The sequence below is a fragment of the Pyrus communis genome, chromosome 12 (assembly GCF_041283825.1).
Source record: "Pyrus communis isolate YQ-2024b chromosome 12, ASM4128382v1, whole genome shotgun sequence".
Taxonomy (NCBI): domain Eukaryota; kingdom Viridiplantae; phylum Streptophyta; class Magnoliopsida; order Rosales; family Rosaceae; genus Pyrus; species Pyrus communis.
In genome coordinates, this window is record NC_142576.1 from 5957630 (window position 1) to 5984648 (window position 27019).

The 27019-nt window shown below is 36.5% G+C and overlaps 4 protein-coding genes across 7 annotated transcripts; 2 read left to right on the forward strand and 2 right to left on the reverse strand.

Moving 5' to 3' along the window:
- Positions 1–9731: 9731 nt before the first annotated feature.
- Positions 9732–11895, forward strand: LOC137746102 (nudix hydrolase 22, chloroplastic). Its single transcript, XM_088680729.1, has 4 exons — positions 9732–10056; positions 11079–11221; positions 11340–11459; positions 11585–11895. Exons 1-4 carry the CDS (start codon positions 9732–9734, stop codon positions 11819–11821), a joined length of 825 nt encoding a protein of 274 aa, XP_088536855.1. The 3' UTR covers positions 11822–11895.
- Positions 11896–12276: 381 nt separating this feature from the next.
- LOC137746103 (protein PIGMENT DEFECTIVE 338, chloroplastic-like) lies at positions 12277–17709 on the reverse strand. Of its 4 annotated transcripts, XR_015953810.1 has the most exons (7): positions 17291–17709; positions 17082–17166; positions 16371–16451; positions 16142–16239; positions 14522–14566; positions 13596–13693; positions 12532–13366 (listed from the first exon to the last, which is right to left on the reverse strand). XR_015953810.1 is itself a non-coding variant. In XM_088680730.1 (6 exons), exons 3-6 carry the CDS (start codon positions 16437–16439, stop codon positions 12480–12482), a joined length of 258 nt encoding a protein of 85 aa, XP_088536856.1. In that variant the 5' UTR covers positions 16440–16451; positions 17082–17166; positions 17291–17705; the 3' UTR covers positions 12277–12479. The 4 variants fall into 4 exon arrangements, 1 of the variants encoding a protein (XP_088536856.1); XR_015953811.1 differs by lacking the exons at positions 12532–13366; positions 13596–13693 and adding an exon at positions 12277–12525 and having other exon boundaries at positions 17082–17171; positions 17291–17706; XM_088680730.1 differs by lacking the exons at positions 12532–13366; positions 13596–13693 and adding an exon at positions 12277–12525 and having other exon boundaries at positions 17291–17705.
- Positions 17710–21926: 4217 nt separating this feature from the next.
- Positions 21927–24499, forward strand: LOC137744254 (ammonium transporter 2). Its single transcript, XM_068484116.2, is given in 5 exon segments — positions 21927–22717; positions 22857–22973; positions 22975–23247; positions 23959–23976; positions 23978–24499. Coding segments are annotated over 5 exon segments (1506 nt in total). The 5' UTR covers positions 21927–22072; the 3' UTR covers positions 24431–24499.
- On the reverse strand, positions 24476–27019 carry LOC137745664 (BAG family molecular chaperone regulator 4). The gene is made up of 4 exons (XM_068485659.2): positions 26685–27019; positions 26266–26600; positions 26036–26182; positions 24476–24870 (listed from the first exon to the last, which is right to left on the reverse strand). Exons 1-4 carry the CDS (start codon positions 26878–26880, stop codon positions 24667–24669), a joined length of 882 nt encoding a protein of 293 aa, XP_068341760.2. The 5' UTR covers positions 26881–27019; the 3' UTR covers positions 24476–24666.

Sequence of the window (27019 nt, forward strand, 5' to 3'; positions counted from 1 at the left end):
GTCTCCCAATTATTTGACGGTCAATCTATTACAAGAATCATGCATGGTTGTAGGTTAATTAATATTCTTGTATATATATACATATACATATATATATATATATGTAAGTACGCATCAGCCTGCTAATAGGCTAATTTGATAAATATTTGGATTTTTATTTAGAATAATACATTCATCGATCCAAGCCATTTAATTGATTTCTAATTTTGGGGTCCAAATATTTATTGAAAACTCAAGGCCAATTAAATATATGTATATAGGTACGCATCATCTAATAATAACATGTTTCTAAATACTCAAGGTAATCATTATCTTGAATTGGTCAAAGCTCCAAAAGACTCCAAAACAAAACTGTCGAACACTAATGCTTTAGCACATTCAATCACATATATTAAAACATTAGCCCGTTCTATCAACTATATTTTTCTCTCAAGTGAGGCGCATATATATATATATATATATATTATGGCCCTTTATAATCAAATATATCTTGGGATACTAAACCTAGTTAGAAACTTTTTTTTTTTTTAATTTTTAGTTTTACATATATTAAAATAAACGGTTAAATGGGTACCCGTTTATAACAGCGGGTAATACCCATAACCGCCCATTTAAATTTCACGGGTAAACGGTTATACCCATAACCATTTATTTATCTAAACGGTTACCCATAACCGTAACTGTCAAGTTTAAATGGGCGGATAACCGCTATTACCCATAATCAGTGGGTATTTGCCCATCCCTAGTGAGGATCCTCCTGACCAAACTCATCGGGCCATTGAAATTTTATTCAACAACTACAATTATTATAACTTTTAGAGGGGCCCCCTGTTTGTAGCCGTTGGATAAAATTTCAACGGCCCGATGGGCTTGGTCAGGGGGATCCTCACCCTTTGCTCAGGAGAGGATCCTGATCTGTATGTTTTGATATGGGTCTAATGTATTGCACAGTCATAGATAGGGTCTAATAAGTAGAGCAATTAAAGTGTCCATAATTTGAAAACAAAATTGCACCAACTGTCGTTGAATGTTTTATCATAACTCTTCCAGAATTAACATGGAACTTTAAGTTACACATCAAATCTCATCATTTCATAAAAAAAACTCTCATTTTTTTTAGTGTAAAATATATTGTTGTATTAAAACAAAAAAAAGACAAAAAGGTTACTCAAATCTCGTCGTTTCATCAAAAACTCTATCCGACTCCTGTTTTGAATTTTCCTCGCGATTCCTGCAGATTAGTATCCAAATTTGAATTTGAATTCTCATGAAGCTATGAGAACTACAAGTAATTTTACATGTTTTCGTTGAGTCGTTTACAATAATAAGCTTCATTTTTGCTGATATTTGTTACATGATTCGCAAGCATTATACATTGATTGTCTTACATAAGTAATTGCTCAAAAGGCTTTTGACATTGATTGTGTTAGCTTCAGGGGCTTTTAACATTACCAAGATGGAGGACTACATCTTACTATTAGAATCATGTAAAATTACTTGTTCCACCATAATAGGTAGTTACAATACGATAGGTAGTTTAGCTTGTACAAGTACTTACATGGCAGGTAGTTCAGACTGTAAAAGTACTTATAGAATAGGTAGTTTAGATTATAAAAGATTGGTTGAAATCTAAGTTTATGCCAACTAATATTATAATATGATAGGTAGTTTAGCTTGGATCAGTACTTATATGACATGTAGTTTAGACTGCAAAAGTATTTATATGATAGGTAGTTTAGATTGTAAAAGATTAGCTGAAATCTGGGTTTATGCCGACTAATAGGGTACCTAAGTTGAAAATAATAATAATAATAATAATAATAATATAACTAATAGCGAGGCCCCCCAAGAGATTTACAGGTGTTCAAAATTTTGGAAATGTCCTAAATTAATTTTAGGAAATATGTGGTGCAAATAGAATGACTCTAATTTTGGCTTATAACACACAGTTTTTTGTGAAAAAAAAATTGAAATTTTTAGCTTTAAGAAATATTTTGCGCTGGATTTAAGGAAAATATTGCAAAACCTTTGGATGTGATCCTACCGATTATTAGGTCCTAAAACTATTTTTTATTGATTCTTAAAGTGAGAAAATAGAAAAATATCTTTAATTTTAGGTTTTAAATCATTGATTATAAGTGTTTAAAAATGAATTATAATATATTTTGCACGGAAAAAATATATTTTGAAAAACACAAATATGATAGTTTGTTGTTATAGTAAGAGAAATAAAAGAAACATTAACAAAAAAAATAAAAAATAAAAAACTGAAAAAAAAATTGAAAAAGGAAGGATCGGTATCATAGCGACTTACTCTGGAATTAGTCGCTATCTTTTTAGCGATTATACTGATGAAGCATAGCTAGCAAAGTACCGATCGTATCATTTTCTTTTTTTTTTTTGTTCTTTTTTTTCTTTTTCCATTGAATAGCTATAGTAGAGTAAAATAGTAATCACAATGCAAAGTATCAACCTAATAACAAAAAGTGCTGACACATGGAGTCCTATTCATAGATCTAATAATAAAAAAAATAAAAATAAAAAAACTAAAAATTGGACTAATCTAATTGTTAGGCCATAAAATTGGGAAAGGGATCCTTTCCGGATCTCTTCCACCATATCCACCCAATTACCTAATTCGAACCCTTGAAATTTAGTCCAACGGCTAAAGTTATTATAACTTTTAAAGGGGCCTCTTGTTTGTAACCGTTGGATCAAATTTCAAAGGCCTGGATTGATTGATTGGGTGGAAGGGATCCGGAGAGGATCTCTTTCCATAAAATTGGACCTATTTCAAGTTAGTTTATTTACACATAACAGATTTGTAAGGAAGAAGTTAATTTAAACCACATATTAATGAAATTCTTTTTGTCAACTATAAGAGGGTGAAAACCATTTTTGTCTTCTATCACAAAATAAAATTATGGACAATAAACTAATTTGCACAAACTAAACTTTACAATTGTTTTTAAAAGCATCATCTACATGTAATCCTAACAAATCACCTAAAAGAACTCCGGATTTTTACGGGTGTATTGTTTTATGAAACTTCGAATTTTTATGGCACTTATTTTCAAAACTTCAAGTTCAAGTTTAAGTATGAACTCTAGGTTCATGATACCTACAAACAAACACAATATACATATGTAGTGAACGGGAATAGCTTCGGGACCTATGTGTGAAAAGAATGAGTGACGACCCAAAATATGGGGTTGTCGTGGCTTGCAAGCCCAAAAGAGTGGTTGTTGGGTTGTTGAGCAACAAAGGAGAAGTAAATGGGTTAACAGATTATATACCCAATTATTGGGCTAAGAAGGAAAAGTGAAAAACAAGGCCTAACACATAGGCTTGTTATTTCATGCGAGCCAAAAATAAAACAAGGCCCAAAAGAAAAAAGAAAAAAAAAAAAAACAAGTGGGACGGTTTGGTGCATATGCCTAATTGGGTTGCGGGTTGACTACAGGCAGCCCATGTCCATAAGAAAGGTGATGCAAAACGGCTTTGTTTTGGACCTTAGAGTTTTGGAGCAAGAACAACTTGGTGGCTCAGGCAGCACGGCTTCAGGCTGCAGCTCCCATGCGTGTAGGGTTTGAAAATTCCCTTTTTTTTTCTTCTCTTATTCATGCATATTCAATTCACCACAATTATAAGAAAAATAAATTTAAGCTGAATCTATAATTTGAAAAAAAAAAAAAAAAAAAAAAAAAAGGTAAAATTAGAGTTCATGCTTCATGGTGAATGTTTCATGCAATCATTGCTAAAAAATATCGAAATTGAAACCATGTTTTATAGATTACTTGCTTGATGAATATTGTTGACGGCTTTGTAGTAAATAAGCATTCAGTTCCTTAGTTCAGTGTTAAGGGCGTGTTTAACAATGCGTTGTGGCCTAAATTTAACTGAAGGAGAGAGAGAGGGGTGGAGCTGCATAAAGAGAAAAGATATGCTTGGGAATTACTGTGATGATATTTCTCCGTACCTTGTGCCTTTTTAAAGAAAAATAATGGGGTTACTTGCCCTACAAGTAATACAAAGTTGTGCCTTTTTGTTTTTTTTGTAATTAATTCTTGAATTGTTTCTCACTAACATTAGTAGTTGTTGAGACTATAAATACTCAAGTAATGATTTTTATTGTGAAATTGGTGTGAATGCTCACATAAAGAAAACAACCACATATGGCTAAGGGTGGAAAGTGGAAGAATAGAAGTCAAAATTATATTGCTTAAATAGTAAAAGTTTGGTTTTTATTGTTTTGGTGTGTAAGCCTTTTACATGCATTAAAAGAGACGTATGCTTGTATCGTATGGGTAGTACAAAAAGATGAAAAGCAGAAAGTAATAATCATGATTTTCTCATTTGTCCCTCTCTACGTTCATTTTTCTTATTTGATATTAGAGAAGAAGATAAACAGAATAACACATGACTCCCGTTTCACTTCAATCTCCAACAACTCTAATAATATATATAAATACGCATCATCTGATAATAACATGTTTCTAAATGCTCAAGGTAATCATTATCTAGAATTGGTCAAAGCTCCAAAAGATTCCAAAACAAAACTGTCAAACACTCTAATACTTTAGCACATTCAATTACACATATTAAATATTAGCCCGTTCTATCAACTATATTTTTCTCTCAAGTGAGGCATATATATATATATATATATATATATATATATATATATATATATATATATTATTATATGGCCCTTTATGACCAAATATATCTCGGGATACTAAACCTAGTTAGAAACTAATTTTTATTTTTTTTTAGTTTTACATATATTAAAATAAACGGTTAAATGGATACCCGTTTATAACCGCGAGTAATACCCATAACCGCCCATTTAAATTTCACGGATAAACGGTTATACTCATAACCATTTATTTATCTAAATGGTTACCCATAACCGTAACCGTCAAATTTAAATGGACGGATAACTATGGTTACCCATAACCAATGAGTATTTGTCCATCCCTAACCCAGACCAAGCAAAAAAGTCGACGAATGGCCAGACCAACCACGGAGAAATCAATTTTCTTCTTATTATTTTTACTTGTAATTGCGTTGGTAGACATTATCCTAGACCAACCATAAGCGGCCCATGTTTATAATATCTTGATTTTATAATAATTCCTTGCAGTTTTATATATATAATCACTTTATCTTGGTTGTAGAAATATCCAAAACCAATCTCTAACCTCTCTCAGTAAGAGGAAAGATAAAACCTTAGCAATTCTTATGGTCCAATCATATTTTGAAATAACTGAATTCCCTAGAAAAATGTCAAAATAATCTAATAGAAACTAACCAATATTTATACATGCAATATAGAAAAGGGGTGACTCAAACTCGATACCTCAGATGTAGAGTAAATATTATTAACCAATTGAGTTAAAAGCTTTTTGCAACCAATAATATTTAGACGAAAAATAAATGTTAATCAATAACTTACTTAAAATACCTAGCATTATATTGGTAAGAATAATGGCAACACTTAAGGATAAGGATATATTTTACAATCAAACCTAGATGGGAATAAAAGAACCAATAAATCACCAATGTTTCATCTTGAATTATTATGAAGTTCTTCCATGCCACATCAGAAGATGGAAATAAAGATTCTGCCACACCCATTATTACTATAGCCAGGCTAGCTATCAGCATCCCTCAAATTGGGTCCATGATCCGCTTCATGTGAAGAACCAGGAAAAGTACCCCTTCTGTAGAGAAAGAGTAAGAGAGCAATGAGGAAGGTGGCAAATAGCAAGACTAGAACCAGCATCATAATCTCCCCTTGGACAGCGAATTTTGGATGACTGATCAAGGGGAGAAGCTCATCGTTTTGAGACTTGTTGGGAGCCAATGAAGGTGACAATAATGGAGCACTTGCCATGCTGAATAAAATTAAGGTGTAAATTAATCTCCTTTGCTCTAGGAATTTAAGGGATTGGTTCATGCTTTGCCAGGCGTTTCAATTGTTAACTGATTGGTTGGTCCATACTTCTTGTTGTTAGTTGATGTTGTGTTGTCATGTCTGCATGTGAAAAATGAGGCCGACAGATACAGAGCACGCAAGGAAAGTATTATGGGCTAGTCCAACAGGATCCTCTCCGGATTCTTATGAGAATCTTGAGGATTCGGGAATTGTGTTCATTTATTATACATTATACGATCAGTTTTTGTTAAGTATTGTTTATGAACGGGCACGATTCACTGATTCCCGGATCCTCACAAAGAGGATCCGGGCGAGGATCTGAACTCTAGCCTAGTTTGGTATTGATGTGTTATTTAAAAAAAAATTGTTTTTGATGTATTGTGAGAATAAACAGCTATAAAATAATATTGTTAAGTGTTTGAGAAAATTTTATGTAAAATTGTTGTAAATATGTTATGACTAAAAAGTATATATTATTTAATGTGATATAATAATTATCAAAGAGATTAATGCAGTGACAAATATTAAAATTTTGTAAAATATGCAAGGTATACTTGTTATTTAAAATTTTCATTAAATGTGCACTGTTTACTAAGTTTTGAAAAAACAAATTCTTTTTAAAAGTTTATTTTTAATTATTTTTTTATGTTCAAGTAGGACCATATTGACAGATGACATTTAATCATAAGACCACGACTGATCCTAAAATAAATGAAAGGAAAAAGCAGCATGTCGTATCAATGGATAATTCTAAGAATATTTCATTCTTAGCGAATAGGTCCAAAGCCTTATTAAAATTGTTTGAATTCTTGTCATGTAATAAAAAAAATTAATTTGGTCGGGTCAATAAATGGGTAGAACCCTACTACGGTTCCAATTATAGGAAAACAAAAATTAATGAGCTTCGCTACCATAGTAGCGGCATGTATAAGAGCCGAAATGGGGGTAGGCCCTTCCATGGCATCAGGTAACCATACATGAAGGGGAAATTGGGGTCTACGTAAGTGCCACGTCATCAGTTAACTGCTGATTTAACAGCACACTTAACGAATGTATGAAAGTGTCATAAAATTATAACGTTATGTACCACTCTAGGATGAAAAAAACTTCATGTATAAAATATTGAAAACCAAGAAACTTCAAAGTAGTAAACTGATATTTATCCTATAATATACTACCATTAGATTTGACACGACGTCTGGCTATCATCTAATCACAAATCAAGTTCGCAACTATATGCCATTAAGTAACATCTATAAGTCTATACAATGTTCCCTCTCATCTGATCTAATGTACGTTGATGGACTTGAATGAGAATTCTTTTCAGATCCTCTTTATGAGGATTCTTTCCGGATCTTCATTGTGAGGATTCTCAAATCATGTCCATTTATCATACATTATACAGTCATAAATTATTTTAAATATTTTTATTTAAAACTAAATATGAATATTACCTGATAAAAATTGACCGCATGATGTACGATGAACAGACATAATTTGAGGATCCCAAAATCCTCACAAAGAGGATCTGGAGAGGATTCTCATGCAATGGAGTTATCCAACATTAGGCCAAAAATTCGTATCGTGTTTTTCATATTCATGTCGTTTTCATGTCATACCCAATATCTTAACAAGTCGTGTCATGTAATACCCGTTAAAGTAAACGAGTAATATGACCCAACCTGAAATCGACATGTTAATATTATCAGGTAATATAACCCGACTAGTTACCTGTTAATGAAAATATATTTTAAATCAATGAATAATGAAAATGAAAAGCATGACTTGACCCAAAAAAAATGGAAAACATAATACTAAATTAGTATAAGCATGCATACCACATTGTCACAATAATATTACTTCAAAACATGAAGAAAAAAAAAAACATTTGTCTTTGAAGTATTATATACCCCAAAATAAGAACCTAATGAAAAAACATTACTTCAAAATACCAAATATTCAAGGATATGCAAAATGAAGGGAGTTTTGTTTCAAGGTTGAGGAACCTTGCACGTTTTTTACAATAAAAATTCAAAAGATGATGTACCCATCCAAAAAGCTTAGAGGATGTGATCATGAGCACATGCATATTTTCTTCACATTTTTCGCACTTGTATTATAATTTTTTTTTAATGTGTTTAGTTATTTTAAATTACTTGATATTTTAGTTTTAATGTGTTTTATATTTTTTTTAATCTCACTTTTTGCCTATAGTATACTAAAAAAATAAATTTTAAAATTTTTAATTTATATAGAATAATAATACAATAATACATATTTATTATACAATATATACCTATACATCTTATAGTAAGTTGTTTTGTAGTATAAAAAATTAAAATCCTCAAAATAACTTTTTTCTTTACTTGTCGAAACGGGGTATCCGTGTGTCACCATCACATAAACATGTCAAGGATCCAGTATTAACGGGTTCTTATCGTGTGACCCGATAACGACTTGATTAGTTATCATGTTGACCCGAAATCCGTTATTTTCGTGTCATTAACAGGTTGTGTAAGAAATTGTCAGGTCTATCCAACATGACTTAGGGGTAGTTTGTGAATACTTTATAGGAAGCATTTATAATAATAATGGTCTTTAGTGAAAGCACTTTTGTTAGAAGTGTTATTTGTCATCTGAAAGTTCTTCAAGCGATTTGAAAGTGCTTTTCTTTCAAAATTAATTGGAGTCAAACAAGCCAATACTCTTGTGGGTTTGCAGTAAGCATGTTTACTAGGTTCGAAATTAAAATGAAGTTTATTAGTTTTTTTTTTTTCTACTCTTGTGGGTTTGCAGTAAGCATGTTTACTAGATTCGAAATTAAAATGAAGTTTATTAGTTTTTTTTTTTTCTTTCTTATATTATTTTGTGTTTGTGCTAGAGTTAATTGTGATACAATATAAATGTGTGTATATATTATGACACGTTCATGGGCTGAATCTAGTAGACTAAAGAAAATCTATGACGGATGTAGCCCCATTGGTCTTTCTGCTTATATGTTCAGCTTCTAAGTCTGATGCCACAAACTAGAAAATCATTGACCAAAAAAACCCAACCCCATAAGAGCGAGTTTGAGGGAATCATCAAAGTGGCGACCCAGACTAAACGAGGATTCAGTGAGCAGAAGTGGCAGCAATTGTTTCTTAGTACGTGTATGAAGATTGATCTGCCGCGATGGAATACCACTACACTTGTACTAAGCAATGGAATACCGCTGCACCTGTACTGACTTCTAGTATCTACTGGACAAGTAAATTTAAGCCATCGGTTAAATATCAACTAAGTACCAACCGTACCATGTATTGTCAGTCGATACTTGTGTCAAACAATCTTTTCGTGTAACTTTTTAATATTAACTGATAATATGACTAGTACTTAATAAATGAGACTCACCATGGCACCGAACCAAAAAATTCATATCCCTTGAGGTATATTTATATTCCAACATCATTGTTATTCCAAAGGTATGATCTTGATGGAATATCAATTGAATTTGGAATGAATTCTGCAAAGTTAATATAGTGCCCTGGCTGATATAAGTTGTGGAATCCATGTAGCAAATTGCAAGCGTGGTCCTCTAAACAGTGCCACCCATTCCAACTTTAACCATATTCCCAAGTCAATTTGTTGGCTTAAAATTCCAATATTTTTTGTGATGGTTGTTCAAATATTCTCCCCAATTCCATTCCCTATGGTCCGATGGAGATTTGCAGCTTCTTTGATAATGGAGGCATGGAAAAATACAAGGAATAATTTACTTTAAAACTGTTGTCTATATACTGCAAAGAACATGCATATAGTCGGCCAAAAATTACAAATGGCTAGCATAGAGGATTGGGGAAGAAGCCAAACTCTACTCAAGCTTGCCAAGCAGCTTGAGTTTTACAAACCTCCCTCCGCACTGGATAAATCGGAGGATGATAACGAAGGCAATGCATCTGTAAACTCTGGTATAAGCTTCAACTCTTTAGCAGTCGGCAATGAAGAGTGTTCTTGTGTCAAGTTGAGGTTGAGAGAGAGAAGAGCAGCTGTCCTGATATGCATCTTTGAGGGTGCTGAGGGTGAGCTAAGAGTTATTCTTACTAGGAGATCCATGAATTTGGCATCACACCCAGGTATAATATGCTAAATTTGTTGTAAGGGAATGATCACGCTCCTTTTCACCCTCGCGCCCCTATTTGTTTCTGGCCTTTATATAGGATAAAACCAAAGGAGAATCCAAGGATAAATAAATAGGGGAATGCAAGGGAAAGAAAGATGTGTGGAAATAATTTCTTATTTGTTAAGAGTGCTACTAGACCCATCCCCATTGTCTTATTTTCCCACCCACATTATTATTTCACTCACCATAAAATATTTAAAAATTAAAATGCTATTTTTCCACCCACTATTATTCATAAAATAACCTTTAATATTTTATTTTTTTTAAAACCTCGATCTCCATCCTTAATCACATCACCACACCTTCATTATACTCTAGCCACACCAACACATGACTTTCAATGAAACTTTGGATTTGGTTGGTGGGTCGGGGTCCAGCTATTGTGGTCTAGTTGGTGGTTTGCATTTTCTATGCAGGTTGTTGGTTCTCTGAAACTTTGGATTCAAAACAACCCACCAATGACTTTCAATGAGGTTGTGAGCTTCTTGGTGTTGGAAAGATGGAAGCATTTTAGGGAAAATCATGAGCTGGTGCTTTGATGTTGCTTTTCTTAAGCTTAAATGCATCTTGTCGAATCCAGCCCCAGTTGACACCCAAACCCCTCACACCTGCCTCAAATTCAGGCCTTACCAATATCCACTTTTGCATATCGGTGTCGTTGAGGACGATGGGAGGTGATTACTTGTTAGTGGCAGGTCACCCTGTTTTCTCTTATTTCGCCAACCGTACGATCAAATCCACTCAATCGTGGCCGTTACAAAAATAGTAGCGTTGACTGCCACGTAGGACCACATAGGGATTTAAAAGTCTTCTGATAAAAGGATAAATATGTCATTAAAATTTTCATTAACAAGTGGGTGGGGAAATAGGTCAATGGGGTGGGTTTAACAGCACTCTTTGTTAATAGTCTCAAATTAATGTTAGACTTGGCCATGGACGCTATGGTTTTCTAAATCTGTTCTAGAGATTACACAGGAGATGTAGCATTGCCCGGCGGAAAAATGGATAAGGAAGATGCAGATGAATCTGCAACAGCACTAAGGGAAGCCATGGAAGAGATTGGACTCAATCCAAGTCTAGTTCAAGTCGTTGCAAAGCTAGAGTGCTTTATGTCCCAGGTACCACATACATGTATATGCTCATTTCTTTTCTTTTGACATATCGGTACTGTGAAATTTGAATCGAATGTAACCATTTTTTTTTTTTTTTTTTTTTTTTTTTTTTGGCCTTGCGCAGCATTTGGTCACCGTTGTCCCAGTGATCGGACTAGTAGCTAGAATTGAAGATTTCAAGCCTGTACTCAACGCCGACGAAGTTGATGCCATTTTTGATGTTCCATTGGAGATGTTTCTCAAGGTTATTTCTACCATACAAAAATAGTATATTGCACTACAAAGGTCACAGGCAGAGCATGCATATGTCAATTTATATTCTTTTGTCAAAACGTAATTAACAGTGATTTCTTTTTTTGTTTAATGCAGAATGATAATCACAGATTTGAGGAGAGAGAATGGATGGGTTGCAAGTACAGTCTCCATCTTTTCGATTTTGAATCAGAGCAAGGGCCGTTTCTAATTTGGGGACTAACTGCAAGCATTTTAATTCGGGTGGCCGCTGTTATCTACAAGCAGCCTCCATTATACCAAGGACGCAGCCTCCCTGACTTCCAAGAATTACAAAAAGCCTTGCATAGTGTGCATAATGTTAATGTAACATGAGATTATATACTACTACATATGTCGGAGAAATAAAAAAAGAAATGAATACTAATTGATACATTATATTCCGGGGTCTTAGTCTATGATTGAAACCATTTAATTTTTAGATTCTCTTTCAACCGTTATCCGTAGTAAAAGTCAACAAAATTAGTACTTGCTTATATGCTTAAACTTTTTGTATCTCTATTTTAGCTTTATACCAAACCACATTTGCACATTTTTAAGTGACCAAACAGTTTTGGATTTGGATGATTTTTATGCTAGGATAACCTTGAAGACTTCAAATATAGACAATATCGACCATTGGATTGCATTGTGGCACGGCCTTAGGAAGAACTAGAAAATATGCCCGCGCGTTTCTGAGGGAATTGAATGCATCATGCGTAGCTTCATGAATAAGACACATTTAACCTGAATAAATTCAACACAATCGAACAGAGAGACACATGACTGAATGAGGTCAAAAAGATAAGCAGCTTGGCTATTATATACATTCAACTGAGCTGACATGTAAAAACATTGTACAATTAGCTAGACGAAACTGAACGTTCAAGTAGCTAACTTTCCGAGCACAAACGTTCAAAGCAAAAAATATGCAGAAGACTTGTTTCCATAAGAAACAGAAGCGCCATGCAGTTGACACATTTTGCTTCTGCAGTTAAGACGGCACACTCAAATTGCACAACGCACGCACTCTCACACACCTGCATGGCACAAAAGCAGTGTAAAATCTACATGTTTATGCAATATCATCATGCTTGAGAATTCAAATTGTACAAACACTGCACACACCGGAATTCATATTATGATCCAGAAGCTTTCAAACTATGCATCAAAAGCAAAAGCAAGATATAAGAAATGAAAATGAAAAAACAAAATGAAAGCAAAAGCAGAATGAAAGCTAACATATGTCTTGGCCAACATATTTATAAGATATGGATACCAATCCACTGGACTCTAAACACCAAATAATTACGAATTTAGCTAAAGAATGTTAGCCACAAAAATCCTATTAATGAATCTCAAAATTTTCCCTAACCATTAAAATGGTAATGAAGCTCAGAATATTCCCTAAACACCGAAACCCACAGTACATGCCATCTATCCAACAAAGATAAATTAAAAACAACAATTGCAAGATCAATAAGGACTTTGTGAACTACAACGATTAAAAGGGCCGGAAAAACACTAATCTAGATAAACAAAAGAAAGTGCACATTAAAGAGCACCAAAAAGCCAAACACTTTCAAGGTTGTCAAACAAATTTCAGTTCAAGGGGTTGAACCCATTGATCTAACTGCAAACATACAAAGGACAGAAGGAAAAACGCAGAAGAGAAAATCCAAAAATAAGAATGCCCCCATGATTATTGTTTTCATTTATCACTCACAAACCAATCACATATTTAAAATCTAGGCATGAAAGCTTTAGAAAGATAAATAAAAAAATCCATTTAACTAAATAGGCTGTGAACATGCAATCAGGGCACATAATTATATACCTAAAAATGGCAAGGAACCCTTCTTCCTCCCATGACCCGAGTTTCTAAAATTTCCAAAGAAAATAAATCCTTTAGCAATTCAGAGAAATTCGAGGACCAAATCTGATTAAATTCTGGTTAAATGAGCAAAGCTACACCAATTAAATGAGAAATTAAAAACATATTGAATCTAAGAAATAGAAGAACAATCACACTAAGACTCCCAAGACGACTATATTCAAACATTTTAGAGACGAAAGGAGCTCAAAAGTTTAAAATAGGCAGGTCAAATACCTTCAGTAAAATGCAATGATTTACCAATCTAATCACCAGAAAGTAGCACACAACACCAATCCGAGAAATAGGAACTTCGGGATTGAATCCAAAATCAACTAATCAATGAATTTAATAAGTTTAGGGATTAGGTTCCTGAAAGATAATTGAAATTATAAGGAAACCAAAAATAGGGGTAAATTTCTATACATGGAAAGACAGTGAACCCTAAACCCTTATTTTCAAGCTCAATATATTTTCCGTTTTATCATGCGAAACACATAGAAAGCCAAAGTTCCCGATCAAGTTTACAACGACAAACACATCACAACTTGCTGTTTTTACGTGAAACACATCCAAAAGTCAATACATTTGCTGTTTTTATTCATGAACCAAGCTCAACCCACTTTATGATTGCAAGAAATGCAAAAAATACAAAAGAAAATGCACACAGCATGAACCTCACCAAAAAATCTTCAAGAAACAACACAATCTCACCAGCGGTGAAACAATAATGGCCTTGCGCCAATAACCATCAATAACCAATGGGTTCACGCCTTAAAACTTGTTAATAATAATTAACAGACAATGGGAGCAACAAAAGCTTGTTAATAATAATTAACAAACAATGGCAGCAACCTAACAACAGACAGCACACTAAGCATCTGCAAACCATTAACATTATTTCCCGAAATTTCTTCCCCAATTTCAACGATGGCAATTTTATTGATAGCAATTTTACAGATGGTCTCCTAAGCATCTGCAAACCATTAACATTACACATCTGCAAACCATTAACATTACACCAACTTAAGACATAGCAATTACACATTCCACTGTTATCCTGGTCAAACATAGCTAAAGGATGCCACAATTACATAGCAAAATCCAGTCCCGACGTGCACAAAAAAAAATGTAAGTCATGAAACCACCGTAAATAAATATACCTCAAACGCCAAAGGGCCAAGTGCTCCGTCCAACAATCCAAGTTTCTGAAAATCGCAAACACAGCAAATCCATTAGCACTAACTCACAGAATAGCGACGAAAATTATAGCTCAGAAACAGTGTTGAAATTCCATTAGCACTAATCACACACTGCCGGAACAGAGATCATAGCAAAGCTACACCAATTAAATGACAAAGACTAAAAACCACAAACAGGAAAAAAAAAAAAAAAAAAAAAAAAAAAAGAAAAACAGAGTTATCAGGCAGGAGGAAACTGCCACAATCTTATTTGTCAACAAACAGGAAAAAGAATACAATTAAGGCCTGGAAAGCTACAACAACAAAAAAAAAAAAAAAAAAAAAAAAAACAAAGAAAAGGCTCAACTTGTAACCACACTTATGGAGGTAATTACACACAATAAATAAATTATGATTAGTTAATTGTCCAGCCCCCAATTTAACTATTGTTACATGCATGCGATCCAATTAGACCTGGGAAGTGGGAAACATACATAATCCTTAAGCACTGAGTTGACTGCAGGGCAAGCAAGCATCAAATAGAATCACTATATAATATCATTAATTTAACCTACTTTTAAATGACCGAAACCTTTCCTTCATACATCTTAATAAATTATGTTTCCTTCATACATCTTAATAAATTATGTTTTTTTTTTTTTTCCTGGTGTATTTTGATTTTCCCTCTCTTTGTTTGATTTGAGCTCCAGTAGAACATACTTTGTGATATATTTGATAAGTCTGCTCAAAAAGAGGAGGCTAGAGCCTAGATACACTTGTAAAGAAGATATTCCATAACGTTTCCATGTTGAGCTATGACCAAGGCAGAGTTAGACTCATATCAGGATCACTACAGGTTCTGGGAAAGGATTGCCAAAAGAATGCATGCATAACTTCTCCTACAATTACCTAAGCATCCTATTAATATATGTGACATGGTACAAAGACTTTACAATCAAGAAAACGAAGAATGCAACTTGTTTCTTATCAAAATATATCCCTCTTAAGAAAGGGACTTATATGCACTAAATTTGAATACTAATTAGGAGATAGACAAACAAATTCCCAATCAACCAAGTTATGAAGGTCCTAAATCCTAATCCCATGACCCCATTTTCTTTCCCAAATTTTCCAGGCAACCATACAGACCCCAACCTAATCCTAATCGGCAAATTTCTCAATCAAACACCACTTAATCATCCATCAAAAACCAAAGAAATTCAAGAAAACGAAGAATGCAATTGTTGTAAGGTCTTGTTTCTTATCAAAATAGATCCCTCTTAAGAAAGGGAATGAGGCAATTCTGAGAAGCAACCGCTGGGTAAGAGTACAAAATTGCATGCTTTTCATTTTAAAGTTCAAAATTTTAATTTCTATTCTGAAGATAGATATTATGTATCTTCTCATCTTTTTCATGCATTTAGATACCTTTTGAGAGAAAGTCGCATGCTATTTTATTTCCATTTTGTGGTGTTCTAATCTTTCAAAAGTAATCCACACATGCAGCGCTTCTTCAAAAGTGGAAAAAAAAAAAAAAAAAAAAAAAAACAGGGAAACTATGCGCCCAGTCAGATTTTAAGGTAAGTTTGAAAGTCATTATACCTCCTGTTAGTTTCTCCTATCCTCACTTGGGCTCCATATGGAAAGATTTTCTTGACAGTTCCTTCTAAAAGTGTTCCCTCCTTAAGGTATAACAGTTCCTGAAACATTATATGGCAAACCAATGTCAGTTCTTATGAAAAATAAGATCACAGAATCTCAGAACAAACAATGAGAGAACATTGCAAGCAACAAAAAACATGAATAAATTAAATGTCAAAATCCAACTGACCCAAGCTTCTTTCTCACTCAATACTAAGTCATTCTTAGCTTCATCTATTCGAGTAATCTGCACACGCATCCGGCAACCCACCTACACCATTAGGAAACAACATGTGTAAGAAGCAGATTAACAAATCAAACATATGCAACTATCTAAGGGAGGAAAAAGTTAAACAATGAAAAGTTGTCAGTGCCCTGTTTAGAGGCTGAAGCAGGATGCAAATACCCGGCCTACCCTGCCTGTTGCCATTCCTAGTCTCATTACTTGTACAAATAGCTTCACCAAAAAGAAGATTTTCAAACTTGAATTTAAAATTTTCACTTAAGTTTAAACACGTCACGGATGAATTGATTAACTACAATATCTGCTGAAAATAAATGACAAAAAGTTAAATTTGAATACTGATCAGGAGGTAAACACACAAATTCCTAATCAACCAAGTTACCAATGTCCTAAATCCTAATCACAAAAAAAGCACATTGATCAAATTAAAACTCCGAACTAAAACAAACCCAATTATAAATATAATTAAAAATGAATATTTCATCATTTTGGTATAGCAGCATAAAGCCTCATTAAAAAGAGAAAAAGAGAAAATGCAGAGAGAGAGAATACAGCAGCATAATCAATCAAGTTGATGCATATTTCAGTCAAGCCTCATTAACAACAGAAAATACGGCAGCACAAAGCATAACCGAAGCTTGGAAATGGAAAAGGAACCTGCAATTAGGTTTCTTCAGAAGCAAAAATGGCAGAACGGAACCCAGAATCACAGAGACAGAGAGAGAGTGTGGAGTGAGTCGATCTGAGCTAAAATAAAGAAAATGAGCTTTAGAAAGTAGGAAAGGATGTTGTTCCATAAACTAAACAGTCAAGAAACCATTTTTAAATTTGAGTCAGAGGACACACCAACTGAAAACAGTGATTACCTTTTGAATCAAGGGAGGAAACAGAAAAATCAAACTCTTCCATACCTCCTTCAGTAACCCCTTCCTGACCGGCTAACCCCACAAACTGCACACAACCATGCCTTCCCCATCAATTCTGGCGGAAATGGCTTCCAGCCGGAACAAAAATTCTGGAAGCAACCCTGCCCCTAGCCCTCCACCCCTGCCTCGCCGTCTCTCTGCGCACCCGTTGCCAACAAAAACAAAACCAAACTTTCGGGCACCCCTGTCTCCTCCCATGTTTACTCCCATCCCTTTTCCAACGCACGGCTCTTCCTTCTCTCCTCTTCTCCCTGCCATTCTGCAGGCTGAAGGTTACCCTTTGTCGGTGAGTCACCGCATCCACCTCACCTTATACCGAATCCAACCACCAGCCACAGCCCAAACCCGCAAAAGCCCATCCGCCCAAACCAAAAAAAAAAAAAAAAAAAAAAAAGGTTCCAGCCCCAACCCAAACCTTCCATAAAGATCACTCGTTACAGCAATCGCACGGCGTAAATAGAGCGAAAATCGGGTCCAAACCACAAAGTCCACTCTGTAAAGCAGTGGCTTGGCCGTAAATAGAGTGAAATCCGGGTCTAAACACTGTTCATTTGAGCAGTGCAATTGGAATCCCTTCTCCAGACTAATGTAATGTCTGTGATATAAAATTTAAAGAAAATTAATTAAAATTGTTTGAAAATTTTGAGTTTTAACGATAAAGACAAAATAAAAGGTAAAGTAAATAGTACTAGGATTGACTTTTTAGTGTAAAAATGTAGTTTTTCATTAAATCGACTTGGGCTTTCATTATAATTAACATTCTACTTGTTTCTACAAACAGCCCACCGACGTAGGCTTTTGCTTCACACATTTGTTACAACCTTCTAGAACTTTTTAGATTAATATGCATGAACCACCGACTAAACAACTTGCTAGAATTATTTAACATTTTCTTAGTATGCATGCACTGGCCATTGCTAGAATTCTCTAGAATCTAGACACCAATTGGGGTTGGTGTTGATCTTCAACACTCCCCTCAACACCAACTTATTCTTTCCTCCATGTTGAGTTGATGTCAGAGCTTTTTCCTGCACACCCATTTGCATGATATGGGTTTCACATCTCTTCGCTTTGGCACGAGATTCCAAGCTTGATTTAGCTCCACTGCAATGACTTCTTCTCCCAACTTTGAGCCACTCAAGTTCAACTGCTTCTTCTTCTATGGCTACGTTGGCATATCTAGAATTTGGCTTCCAGATTCTTGTTGACCTCCTTAGTTGTGATCGTGGAGTTGATACTTCCACTTCACTAGGTCTTTCTTCTTCTGGTTGTTGATATACGCCAGGTTGCTAAGGGTTTTGAGGTACTACTTGCTCAACATCATCACCATCAAGTGAATCCTCATACTCATTTGGTCTCGATTGGATTCGAACAATTTACTCTCATATCTTCTGCTGCAACTTATCTTCAATCTCTCTCGAATCAAGCAATGCCTCTCTTTTTTAAGGCCACCAAGAAGATGTTCCATCAAACACCACATCTCGTGATGTGTAACATCTTCCAATTGTAGGATCACAACATTTCCACCATTTTCTTTGTCTATCATATCCCACAAAGATACATCTGATTGCCTTCTTGTCAAACTTGCTACGTGAATGACTTGGAACATATACATAGCACACATAGCTAAATACTCGAAAGTAACTAACTGTAGGTTTCATATCCCACAATTTCTCTAAGGGTGAGACAAATTCTAACCTTGGTTGAGGAAGTATGTTGATCACATGAGCTGCAGTTCTCATTACTTCAACCCAAAACCTTCCTGGTACATTTTTTACATGTAGAATACTCCGATATACTTCTACAAGATGTCAATTCTTTCTTTCCGCTACACCATTCTGTTGTGGAGTGTTGGCACATGTGAACTGGTGACGTATTATACATTCTCGTAGATACTGGGAAAACTTATTTGAGGTATATTCTCCTCCATTATGCGTGCTTATGCAACAGATCTTCTTTCCCACTTCTCCTTCAACTGTCTCCTTAAACTCTTTAAATTTTGAAAATGTTTCAAATTTTTTTTCATAAAGAAAATCCATACATACTTGGAGAAGTCATCAATGACTGTCACCATGTACCGCATCCCACTTATCGATGGTTGCTTGATGGGCCCGAACACATCGGAATGAACCAACTCCAACAGTTTTTTCGCTTTAAACTTTGACTCTTCGTATGGTAGTTGATGTGCTTTACCATACTGGCATCCTGCATAAACCGTGTATGTTCTCATGTCAAGTTGACGTAGCCCTTTAAGCATTGACTTCTTCATCATCACATTTAGCTTGTGATAGCTAACATGACCCAATCTCATGTGCCATAAATCTGATGTCTTGTTCTTCCTTGTCTTGTTTACGTATGCAGTTTCTGCTGACATTACATAGACTGACTACAATTGTCGTCCCTCCATTGTTTACGTCCCTAAGATCATGAGGTGTCGGTACACCTTCACATCTCGTGGACCAAACAAGGCATAATTTCCTAATGACGTTAGCTGAGGCACTGAAAGCAGATTTTTCTTCATCCCTGGAACATGGTAGACATCTTGAAGCGGCACTTGGTTAGTGTTGTACCGGGGCATAATTACTGTATTACCGATATGAGCAATCGGTAACCTCGAGTCGTTGGCCGTCACCACCAATTAACCTCTCTTGTACTCAGGCAGACTTTGACTTTTTCTTATCACCCGTCATATGGTTTGAACAACCTGAATCCATGATCCAATCATTCTTGTAGTTAATCGACTCCTGATTTGTTGCTGTGAGAGCTGACTTTTGCTTCTCTATAGCAAAAGATGCTTCAGCGTCCCACTCTTCCTCTAAAATTAAAGATGCAACGACATCCCAATCATCTTCACTTTTCTCCTTTGAGCTGGCAACATTACTCTCTGCATACTTTTTGAACCAACAATCATTCGCTATGTGGCCTTCTTTCCACAATTGTAACATTTTCCCTCAAACCTTTTATTATTTTGGGATTGACCACGGTTGCCGTGATACTTCGGAGCTCCCCCTGGCTGAGAACTCATTCCTCCTTGATGACCTTTCACCTTGTCACCATTTGATTTAGATCCTCTACCAGCACGCTGCTTTAAGTTGCCTTTACTTTCAATGTAGAGCATTTTCTCCTCACCTTTTAACGAGACCCCTCCCATTTGCTTTGCCAAAGTTTCTTGATCGGTAAGCAAATCCTCAAACTCAACAAGTGATGGTTGGGTCAACCATCCTTGTACAGCAGCAACGAAACCTTGATATTCGGGTCTCAACCATGGATAATTATTCTTTTTTACCTTGGTGTTTATAATTGTAGCACTAGGATCTAATTCAGAAATTTCACAGCAAATATACTTTACCTTGTGGAAATATTAGGCAATCATCATGTCCCTTTAGGCCATTTATAACAACTCATTCTCGAGAAGTTGCAATCTTGTATCGTTCTTCTTTGAAAAAAGTGTGGCAAAGGTGTCCCATGCTTCTTTCGGTGTTGAAGTCTTCCTTATATACTCCAACATGTCCTCTTCAACTGTGGTTTTCAAGGAGAACATTGCCTTACCTACCTTGATCTTCCATTTCTGCAAAGTCCCGCTGGTGTCTTCTTCTGGCTGTGTAACTTCATTACTGCCGACGACATCCCAAAGATCTTGGCCTTGAAGGTAAGACTCCATACATGTCACCTATGTGTTGTAATTTTTGTTGTTCAACTTCTTGATTCCTCCAACAACTTGAAGATATCTCATCATGTCGGCAGAACTTCGATAAGCCAAACAAGATTAGTCAACAATCTTGCGAAGTACTAAACTTCTCACGATTCTTGGAAGCTTCACTAGAGACAATCTTCGATCGTACCGCTCTGATACCAATTGTTGAGGAAAATTAGAGTACACAACTCTTAACACAAGCGTTGGAGAAACAAAACAAGTAAACAAATTATTTGTATTACACTCACAAAATATTACAACACAAACTCTCAAGGACACACCTTAGAAGCTTTGACACTCTATTTCTTTATAAAGACAAACTCTACACCACTCACACTCTTACAAGACTACTTTTGCTTCTCACTCTCACTTGGTTGCCTACTTGCTTGATTACTTTGATTACAACACCACACCCATATTTATAGGTGTCATCAGCCGACCTTCCTAAATGCCCAACCAACTTGGGCTTTCATTATAATTAACCTTCTACTTGTTTCTACAAACAGCCCACCAACATAGGCTTTTGCTTCACACATTTGTTACAAGCTTCTAGAACTTTTTAGCTTAATATGCATGAACCACCGACTAAACAACTTGCTAGAATTATCTAGCATTTTCTTAATATGCATGCACCGACCATTACTAGAATTCTTTAGAATCTAGACACCAATGGGGCTAGTGTTGATCTTCAACAAAGTGAGGTTTCGTCACAGAAAATCTCGATGCAACTAGTAGACAAAACATCCAAGATAAGGAAACTTAATTTGATCAGGCGTCCAGACGTGGGACATGCTGTAACAACTCCAAATCTCGTCTGGACATGCTTTAACAACTCCAAATCTCTTTAAAATCAATTACACGAGTAAAGTCCAACCCCATTCCCATTAGAAGTGAATTTCACACGAAGCTACCAATGGATTGATTAGATTACAAAAGCTTAAAGTCCATGCCTTTATTTTTCTCCACAAAAAGGATTACATACTACTAACTAGCCACGAAGGCAAAGCTCTTAGTCCCCAAATTTGGCCATGGCCGGCATAACAAATGCTTATAGTGCAATAACCCTGGCGGTTCCGCCGTGGCTAAACAAAGGCCACAACACATGGCAACTTACAGCTGCCACTTTTGTAGGGTTACAAAGCATGTCGGGCCTTGTGATCTTCTACGCCAGCATAGTGAAGAAGAAATGGGCAGTCAACTCAGCCTTCATGGCCCTCTACGCCTTCACCGCCGTGCTCATCTGTTGGGTCCTCGTAGGCTACTGCATGGCCTTCGGGGACCAACTCCTGCCATTTTGGGCTAAAGGTGCACCCTCTATTGGTCAAAAGTTCCTCATCATCAGAGCCAAAGTGCCAGAAAGCACTCACTTTCACAACGGCGGATTGATTGAGACCTCAATGGTTAAGCCATTTTACCCCATGGCATCCCTTGTCTACTTCCAATTCACTTTTGCAACCATTACTCTTATTTTGCTAGCTGCGTCTATTCTTGGCCAAATGAACATCAAGGCTTGGATGGCTTTTCTCCCTCTTTGGCTTCTATTTTCGTACACTGTTGGAGCCTTTAGTCTTTGGGGTGGTGGCTTCTTTTACCATTGGGGTGTCATTGACTACTCTAGCGACTATGTCATCCATCTCTCCTCAGGCATAGCGGGTTTCACCGCCGCTTATTAGGTAGGTACTTATGATTAAATCGTGAGTCTGGATCCTCTACTAATGTTTTTTGTGCTGATATTGCGCATGAAGTTTTAGAATTTAGACTAATTTAAAGTTTTGCACATGTACTAATGCCATGTTTGCTTATGTGTTCTAGGTTGGTCCAAGGTTGAAGAGTGACAGGGAAAGGTTTCCACCAAACAATGTGTTGCTAATGCTTTGTGGTGCTAGGATGCTGTGGATAGGCTAGTCAGGCTTCAACAGTGAGGCCCCTTTATGCTGCAAACATTGTTGCTCCAATAGCAGTGTTGAACACAAACATATATGCAACTACAAGCCTTCTTGTGTGGACGTCTTTGGACGTCGTGTTCTTCGGCAAGCTGTCGGTGATCGGAGCTGTTTAGGGCATGATGACGGGGCTTGTATGCATCACGCCTGGGGCGGGGTTGGTGCAGTCGTGGGCGACTATTCTGATGGGAATACTTTTTGGAAGCATTCCATGGGTCTCCATGATGATCCTACACAAAAAGTCTACGCTATTGCAAAAGGTTAGAGTTTCTACTTTCCACACTGTCTTTTTATTTCTATAATTTTTTGGTACTGTTTTTTGGCATATGACACGCATTGTGTATTTTCTAATCATGTCGTTAAAAACTTAAACGTTTTAATCTTATAAAGATAATTTTTAACGTTCTAATCTTATAAAGAGATAATTTGTGCTCCTTCGATACATGAAATAAAGAATCTTAAGTAGTTTTAAGTCTCCATCAAACATTTTAATTTGTTTATATTTGGTCTTTCATTTCTTTTCCTTTGTTTTTTAAAATATTCATCTAGCTTACCTTGTATTCAAAGATTTCTACCTTACGGTCCCAACAAAAATCACATCCATCATTTTCCACTATACTAGTATATTATATTCGTTCCGTTATCCTTTAAATTTGTACCTCCATCAACAGTAAATTGACCACCATGAAGATTAGGTTTTCTAGAAGATATTCCATTAGTCCTCTATCCTCTTTCCTTAATGCTTGACCAATCATCAATGAACAAAAGATCATAAATGAAATGAAAGGAATAGAAGGGGAAAAAACTAAAACAAACATTACAAATCCGAGTTCGTTCGGTTAAGATAGTGTATTCGCTTGAAGCATCCAATTTCAAATTACTTTTTAAAATTAGAACAACATAGATAATCGTCTTACTGTCACATAAATTAAATTAAATTCTTACGATATACAATTTTTTATTATTTACAGGTGGATGACACCCTGGTGGGTATTTCACACACATGCAGTGGCAGGGCTTCTGGGAGGTCTGCTGACTGGGCTTCTGGCGGAGCCAGCACTTTGCAGGCTTATACTGCCAGTCGGCAACAGCAGAGGTGCATTCTACGATGGCAATGGAGGGATGCAATTTCTGAAACAATTGGTTGCAGCCATGTTTGTGATTGCTTGGAACATCGTCTCCACCACTTTTATACTTCTGGCAATTAGGGTTTTCATACCTCTGAGAATGCCGGAGGAGCAGCTTAATATCGGAGATGACGCCGTTCACGGAGAGGAGGCTTACGGTCTTTGGGGTGATGGAGAAAAATATGATCCAATCCTGTATCTCCAGCCAACAGTCCACTCTGTTCAATTTCCGAAGAAGATAACTCTTTTTATGCGAGCGACACTGGGAGGGGAAATCGAACTCAATACCTCAAGTGCAATCACAAATGCTCCGTAATGGTATACAAAACGACGAGCAACATAACATGCAAAACGAATAATATGAAACCAAAGTATACCAATTCCATTTGATCTGAGCAGATGGTAGTTTCCTTTACAGTAATTTAAGGTTGTCATACAAACCCTTGAACTGTTAACGTGGGTACCAGTACCCAAAAATAGCTACTTTACATGCTAGAGTATCCTATGTCCCACTATGAATCCTAAAACCCAGAAAAGCAGATAGAACTTTGGCTAATCGAAGTGTTCCCATTCCTGATTTGGTTCTGTTGAAGATGGCTCTGGCGTTGACGTTGGGGGATTCTGGGATCCGACTCCAGAGTCAAAGGTCTCCCACTCGGTTGTTACTGTGACAGCATTGCTACTGTTGTTAACTGGATTGCTGTTCCTCACCTTTAGAGCATCCAATGCATCCACAAAGTTCTGGACACGTCGCACCTGTACAAGAAAATTGTTAAACCTGCCATAACAGATCCCTAATAGTCTATGGAACTTCAAAAGTTTGTAACAACCTATAAAATAGCCATTACATACTGACATTCCAATGTACTTATTGCAGCAAATCAATTTTCAGCACAAAGAGAATAAGCTGCGAACATAAGGAGACCTTTAAAGTTTATATTCACATCCATAAAATTCCATTGGAAGCAATCCTATCTGCTGTACAAATTTTTAATCATGGTTGTGATACGGTAAACAATGTAAGAGAGGGTCGCCACACCAATAGCAACCTGTAGCTTAGCGGTATCTCTTCCTATTTCTAACAGGAAGCTCTTGAGTTCCGATCCTAATATAGCACATAGTTGAATCTCCAAAGGCAGGGCAAGGGTTTAAGTGAGGAGGAAATGAGGAAGACAGGACTGGAAAAGAGCATGGCGAAGGGGGAGTAATAGAATAACTATTGGAATTTGGAAGAGGGGTAACCGATCTCGTAATGCTGATCCATAAGAAAATCTAAAAGCTCCAAATGCAGAAAGTAATGCGATTCCATCGCAAATACCAACATCAACACACAGATAATGCTACTCTATGAAGAATATGACATCAACCGTAAGACACATGATACATAGCAACCAACAAAAGCCAACAATGCTTATATTGAGCAATCCTTTAGTTGTTTCAAGCAATACAATGAAATGATCTCTGTGGTGGAAGCCCTCAAGTGGAGTCTACTATGTGCGAAGATACTGAAGTTGGGCCCGAAGGACAAGTATATACTGACTACTATGCATCCAACCTTTCCTCAAAAACAATTAGAAGAAACCTGGTGGGGTTCTTTAAATTAACACAACGGTAGAATCCTAAATAGAATACAGATAGGAAATCTTTTGATTCTCCCTCCCATCGCTTTGCATTGCTTCAATCACCCTAATCATTGGCAACGCTGCCATCTCACCACTAGAATCCATCAATTTTGATACAATCCATGCTACAACAAAAGAAATTTTCACCTCCCTATATCTATAAACTACAACACTACTCAACGCCGATGATCACAACTTCATTGTGTGATCAGTACAACACAGCACATCATTTCCACGAGAACAAACAAAATGCGTAGCAATTCCATCATAAGAAACCAAAAATCATGAAAAATACAAACCTCTGCCTTGCGTTGCATTTTTTCTTCTCCTTCAGCTTGAATGCCGTCCAATTTCAGCAACTGCCTCATGAGCAACTCTGTTGGCACAACAAATTCTTTATCGGAAACCTCGTTCCTGCCAGCCACAGCCACTTCCAAGGCAGTAACCTTTTAAAATCAAACAAAGCATTGTGAGCACCAAACAAATCTAACATTTTGGTAACCAAATACAATTGGCACACGGAACTCACCCTCTCCGCGAGCTTATCAACCTCGGCTCTGACTTCAGCAATCGCTTGAGAAGCTTTTGACATGACATTGCTTTTGCCTCCAACATCTCCACCACTGGTTGGCATCTTTTTGCTGTTGACTCCAACTTCTCCAGCACCGACTGGCATCTCATTGCTTTGATTTACCTCCTCAACCTTACTCTCCTTTCGGGCTTCCAGAAGCAGCACCTTCGAATTATTCTTCACACCGGCAATGTCCAGATGCTCCTCATCTGCCTTCTCCATCCCCCTGAAAAAGAGTCTCTGCGCCTCTGGCTCCAAATTAGTCTTCTGTGCAACATGTTTCTTCATATCCCCTGACGATATCCAAAACAAAAAACAATCAAATTAATAGTGATGATTAAAATGGAATGATAAGAACATGGGCGAAAGGAGAATACCGAAAGTGGAGTGGGCAGGGAGGAAGAGCTCGTAGCGGGGCCCGTTGCCAGGGCCGAGAACGACGTCGATCTTGATCATGGGCCCACGAGAGGAGGCGGAAGCACCAACGCCAGCAGCCACTGCCGCCTCGTCCTCATCTTCCCGCCTCTGGACCAGCGCCTTCGGATTCGGGTTCGGATTGTTTTTCACCATCATAAAAAATGGGGCAAGAATCGAGTCGGGGTATCTCGAAATGGAAAGTGTCGGGCGGGGGTTCGAGAATTTGGGAAAAGAAGGGTTTTGTATCGACGGTATTGACTAGATAGCGACTGAGTGAGGGTTTGAGGGAGAGATG

Coding starts and splice junctions, on each gene's coding strand:
- LOC137746102 (XM_088680729.1), top strand. CDS start 9,732: ATGCATATAGTCGGCCAAAAATTACAAATGGCTAGCATAGAGGATTGG. Junction 11,222..11,339: donor TAGAGTGCTTTATGTCCCAG/GTACCACATACA, acceptor GGCCTTGCGCAG/CATTTGGTCACCGTTGTCCC. Junction 11,460..11,584: donor CATTGGAGATGTTTCTCAAG/GTTATTTCTACC, acceptor TGTTTAATGCAG/AATGATAATCACAGATTTGA.
- LOC137746103 (XM_088680730.1), bottom strand. CDS start 16,439: ATGCGTGTGCAGATTACTCGAATAGATGAAGCTAAGAATGACTTAGTA. Junction 16,240..16,370: donor TGAGTGAGAAAGAAGCTTGG/GTCAGTTGGATT, acceptor ATAATGTTTCAG/GAACTGTTATACCTTAAGGA. Junction 14,567..16,141: donor ATAGGAGAAACTAACAGGAG/GTATAATGACTT, acceptor TGCGATTTTCAG/AAACTTGGATTGTTGGACGG.
- LOC137745664 (XM_068485659.2), bottom strand. CDS start 26,880: ATGATGGTGAAAAACAATCCGAACCCGAATCCGAAGGCGCTGGTCCAG. Junction 26,601..26,684: donor CCCTGCCCACTCCACTTTCG/GTATTCTCCTTT, acceptor GGATATCGTCAG/GGGATATGAAGAAACATGTT. Junction 26,183..26,265: donor TTGATAAGCTCGCGGAGAGG/GTGAGTTCCGTG, acceptor TGATTTTAAAAG/GTTACTGCCTTGGAAGTGGC.